The following is a 5,000-nucleotide window of genomic DNA, read 5'->3' as shown; positions in this document are numbered from 1 at the left end:
CCAGTGGATGTGTCATAATAACACTATTCTATGTAATGTGTCTATTTTGGGAATACTCCACCTTCATAATTGTCTGTCACCAATTTGTGGTGGCAATTTGTATCACATTAAAAGGTGTTTGTGCCAGGCCATAATGGAAGTTGTTTTAGTTAATCGTGTTGACATGTTTATTTACTTCTTTGTTTTACTCTTTTTTTTTTAGTTTTCCAATCTTTTGTACATTTTACGATGGTTGCTTCTTTTAGCAGAATTTTGGAAGAAACAAGGGAGTTCACTGTAGATTGTATTTACTTGTTTGTTTGTTTGTTTACTTGTTGCTCCAGGCCTGTACTAACTTTAACGACAGTGGGGCCTGTGTCACTACGTGTCCCCAGCCATTTGTGTACAACCCCACCTCCTTTCAGCTGGAGCAGAACCCCAATGCCAAGTACACCTACGGGGCATTCTGTGTCAAGAAGTGTCCACGTAAGGGCAGACACACAAACACACACAAAAAAAACACACATAAAACCCTCTCTCACAGACACACACGCACACACACACATACAACACACATAAGACCCTCTCTCTCTCTCACACACACACACACACACACACACACACACACACACACACACACACACACACACATATATATACACACTATATACAGCACTCACTCCCATTCACTGTGTCTTACACATCCACATAGCAGTGCCTTTGATATTTTTTAAATGTTTAGTTTTTTCCTTTCTTCTGATTTTTCTTAAAAGTCCCCAAGTTACTCTCAGGAAAAAGCTAATTAACCAGTGCATGGTATACATGTATCCTAATATGAATAGATGTGTCATCTTTTTTTCTCTCTCGACTTTGCCTCTCAGATAACTTTGTGGTCGACCAGAGTGCCTGTGTGAGAGCCTGCCCGAGCACCAAGATGGAGGTTGAAAGGAATAACATCAAAATCTGCATTCCTTGCACGGACATATGTCCCAAAGGTACACATCACAGAAATTCTGCTTTAATTGGAAGGATATTGACATTGGGATATATACAAAGTTCGAAGAAGATGATGAATCCGAACCAAAAGCCTAAGTTCCATTCAGTCAAGCTTAAAAGTTTTGCCAGGCTGTGTTTTCCACAGTAAACATCAAAAGTTCCCCCAAAGCTTTGAACATGAATTATGATTCCATGCATTGATTGGTTGTTGCTTGATTATTCTATTATAAGGGGAGAGGGTAATGAGTGATGAGGAGGGGAGGTTGAAAGGAATTTGTGGGAAAACGATAATAGATCTGCTTTTCAGTGACTGAATTAGGCCATATAAATCACTATCAAAATAGCAGCCACACCAGGAAATGTGCCAAGTATTTATCAGCTTGTTTTTCCAAACACAAGTCCATTGCATTATCATTATAATGGCCATTACTGTGTCTGATGAATATACTGAATAAACAGTGACGCAGGGATTGTTCATATTGGCAAGCTTAGTTATTCTGCCACTGTGCACACAGACACGCACACTATCTCTCTCTCTTTCTCTCTCTCTCTCAGTTTCTCGCTCTCTCTCTCTCAGACACACACACACACACACACACACAAACAAACACACACAGACATATAGTACACTAACACACACATATTCAGAGAGAGAGAGAGAGATTAACCACTGTATCAGTCACCTTTGAATGTTAACACTTCGCAGCTAACAAATGAAGTCAATTAATCTACAGCTAAAATTTTAAAAACAAAGTGTTCTGTTGGTAACATTTAAACATGATAGATCAGCCTTATGCAAGTTGAAGAAAATGTACATGGACATCTCAACTGTGTTGTTGGACTCTCCATTTCAGTGTGTGACGGCATAGGGACAGGCACTCTGCAGGCCGCTCAGACCGTCGACTCCAGCAACATCGACAAGTTTGTCAACTGCACCAAGATCAACGGCAACCTCATCTTTCTAATCACTGGTATTAAAGGGTAAGTAAGTAGATTTCATAACATAGGAAATCTATAACGGTTGGTACAGTGATGTTTTGGGAGTGCCATCCCAAGTTAGCCCAAGAGCAACCGTCCACCATTCAGCTCACTGACACAAACACAACCTGTTTCACTGAGTGTAGATTGTAAGTCAATGCTTAGTCCCACTGGTTATAGTTTAACAAATTCTTGAATTTCCCCTGGGGATCAATAAAGTATCTATCTATCTATCTATCTATCTGGAGTCACTTGAACAGGCGCAGAAAGTAGTACATTATCAATGGGCTTGTGGCTTAACACTAAAGCATTTTACTGTGTCACTTGATTTGAATTGATATAAATGAAGTGGATCAGAAACACACACACACACACACACACACACACACAGGCAGACAGAGTCTCCAAATGGCCTGTGTGTCCCATTTGGGTCTGTAGCTGCAGTGCTCTTTTTGGTCAGTGGAGACATAGTCTTTGTGGAGGTGCTGACTATGCTCACCTCCACCGGGCATTGAGACAGGACGGGCTGCTTGGCTGCACTGCAGTCCAGTCGGGCCGACAGGAGCGGTCGGATTCACTCTGGAATGATCTCTGGGGTGGGGGGGGGGTCGCAGGCCTCGCGATCACACCCAAGATTGTCAGGTGTGACGGATTGTCAGAAGTCATTTCACCTCCCATGACCTAACCTCACCTCACCCGACTGCACTGAAAGAGGAGGAAAGAAGTTGGAGGAGGAGGTGCAGATCTCTGTACCTCCTCAGTCTCTCTCTCTCTCTCTGTCCATTATTCCTTCTTTTGGCCTTACCTCACAACTCTTCCTCTGACTCTGTCTCTGTCCCTGTTTGTGTCTGGGTCACTCTGTATGTCTCTCCATGTAAGACTCTCCATGTCCTAAAGTGTGGGACAGGCCCACCAGGGACGCTGAGTTACAGCTCAAGTTGAGAGTGCAATGCAAATGGAACACGGTCCCTTAGCATGGCAAGAATGGCAGTGTTCTTACTGCATAATAGTCTGTATCTATTCAATTTGGTGATGAGTTTGCAGCCAACGTCATACTTCTGTGATATGATCAGGGCCTATTAGACAAGGTGTTAGAAAGAACAGCGTGCATATTTAGTAATCCAACGGATATGTGCCTAACATACAATTATCCAGAGTTTGGAACGATACATAGCCAATCACAAAACCGATCTGTCCAGATTTTATTATTGTCAAAGGGGAACCATCCCTGTCAAGTTTAAAAGCTATTGATTTAATGCTGATATTATCTCCCATTTTGTTGACTGATAGTCATTCCTCCAAGTATATAAGATGTCTGTGTTTTTATACTTTCTATGCCTCCATCCTCTCTCTCTCTCTCTCTCTCTCTCTCTCTCTCTCTCTCTCTCTCTCTCACACACACACACACACACACACACACACACACACACACACACACACACACACACACATAAACAGAGAGAGATAAAGAGAGAGAGAGAGAGAGAGAGAGAGAGTTGGTGTCAGTCACGACTGCTGATTCTGTCTGTCTCTCCATCTGTCTGTCTGTCAGTCTCTTTCTTCTTCTCACGTCTCCCCCTTTCTCCCTCCGTAGGGACAGCTACCATAATATCGAGGCCTTGGATCCGGAACGCTTGAACGTGTTCCGCACGGTCAAGGAGATCACAGGTGAGAGACAGCGCGCCCCTAGCGCCTTGTACATGGCTGGAGCCTGGCTCACTGCCACCGAACATGTCGATTGGCATGGCCTGGCATGCCTCTGCCGGCACAAGTACATTTTCCACATGTCTCCCTGCGTGGGCGTGCGCGCTGGCAGAATATTTATTTGTTTGATAATACCTATTAGGATGAGAGAGCGATGAGCTATACCTCATGTTTAAAGCCCTTTGTCACATTAAACTCAGGCTTTGCCATTGTGCCAAATAGGTAATGGAGTGAAACCGCATTTTCATAATGAAAACCCCAGCAATAAGGAAGAGCAATGACCATTCTCCAGAGTGCCGCCACCGCCCGCTCCCGTGCCCATCGCCTGCCATTCCGGCTCATAGGCTCCCTGTGTGGCAGTCTCTGCAATATTGATCATTGAAACAAGCGCAGCCACACACACACACACAGAGGCGCATAGGAAAAAAGGGAGGTGGGAAAAAAAGATCAAGAGCAATGATATTAAAACTCGTCTTTTTAATTAGTTTGATATTGTCTTTCCTGTTCGCGTACATATTTCCTGGAGAGTAATGGGTCTGTTTTTCTTGCTGTAGAGAGGCAATAAAAACCGCACAAGCCCTTGAAAAATATCTAGAAATATCTCTCCAGCCATTGTTGCAGGTCTGGATATTGCCAATTTATATCAGGCCTACTCCCTCTCTCTGCCTGATATCTGTCATACCTTTGTTGTAGTGGAGTGCAATGCCGACTGGGGCTAAAAAGTGTCCATAAAAAGAATGGCTAAGCATTGAATTTTATTGTTCCAGCAACCAGTCTTGGAGCACATTTTCCAAATAGAGCCTATTGCTGACAATGAGAAAAAAAAGATACATAGTGTAAAACGGAAAGGCGAAAGGATGGATGTTCAACAAAACAGGCCCACTTTGTCGGAGAATGTTTAGGCCTGTACTCTAAGGAGAGACTTCATCACAGTCACTTCTAGTTTCCGCAAACTGTTGGAAACGTGTTTCTCTTTCACCAGCAAACACCACTGTGTAACTCTGTGAATACTCTGCTCTCTGCTCCTGGCATCATCCATCTATGGGGAAGTGTAACTTCATTGCTGGCCATATTGTGTGGGGCCCAGAGATTAAACTTTGTTCAGCTCTAATAAGGATGAGGGATTGTCAAGTCAAGTCAAGTCACTTGATTTATATAGCACATTTAAAAACCCAGTTGACCCAAAGTGCTTCACAGTTGAGGCAGACAGACTAGAGTGAAGCAAAATACAGAGACTTAGAGGGACGAAGACTTCGCTGAACAGATAGATAAAGACATGAAATGTACGAAAAATAAAAGTACAGATAGAAAAGCAAGTAGAAATAAGAATCAACAAGAGAAAC

General features: G+C 43.1%; 1 protein-coding gene across 1 annotated transcript in view; it reads left to right on the top strand.

Moving 5' to 3' along the window:
• Positions 1–5,000, top strand: part of LOC125288491 (receptor tyrosine-protein kinase erbB-4-like) — a 274,673-nt gene that overhangs the window by 205,203 nt on the left and 64,470 nt on the right. The window contains 4 exon segments of the mRNA XM_048234899.1: positions 324–465; positions 861–974; positions 1,830–1,956; positions 3,548–3,621. Coding sequence (XP_048090856.1) covers positions 324–465; positions 861–974; positions 1,830–1,956; positions 3,548–3,621 — 457 coding nt within the window.

This window comes from Alosa alosa, chromosome 23 (assembly GCF_017589495.1).
Source record: "Alosa alosa isolate M-15738 ecotype Scorff River chromosome 23, AALO_Geno_1.1, whole genome shotgun sequence".
Lineage (NCBI taxonomy): Eukaryota > Metazoa > Chordata > Actinopteri > Clupeiformes > Clupeidae > Alosa > Alosa alosa.
Note: the sequence above shows the minus strand (reverse complement) of the source record. Positions and strands in the feature narration are given on the sequence as shown.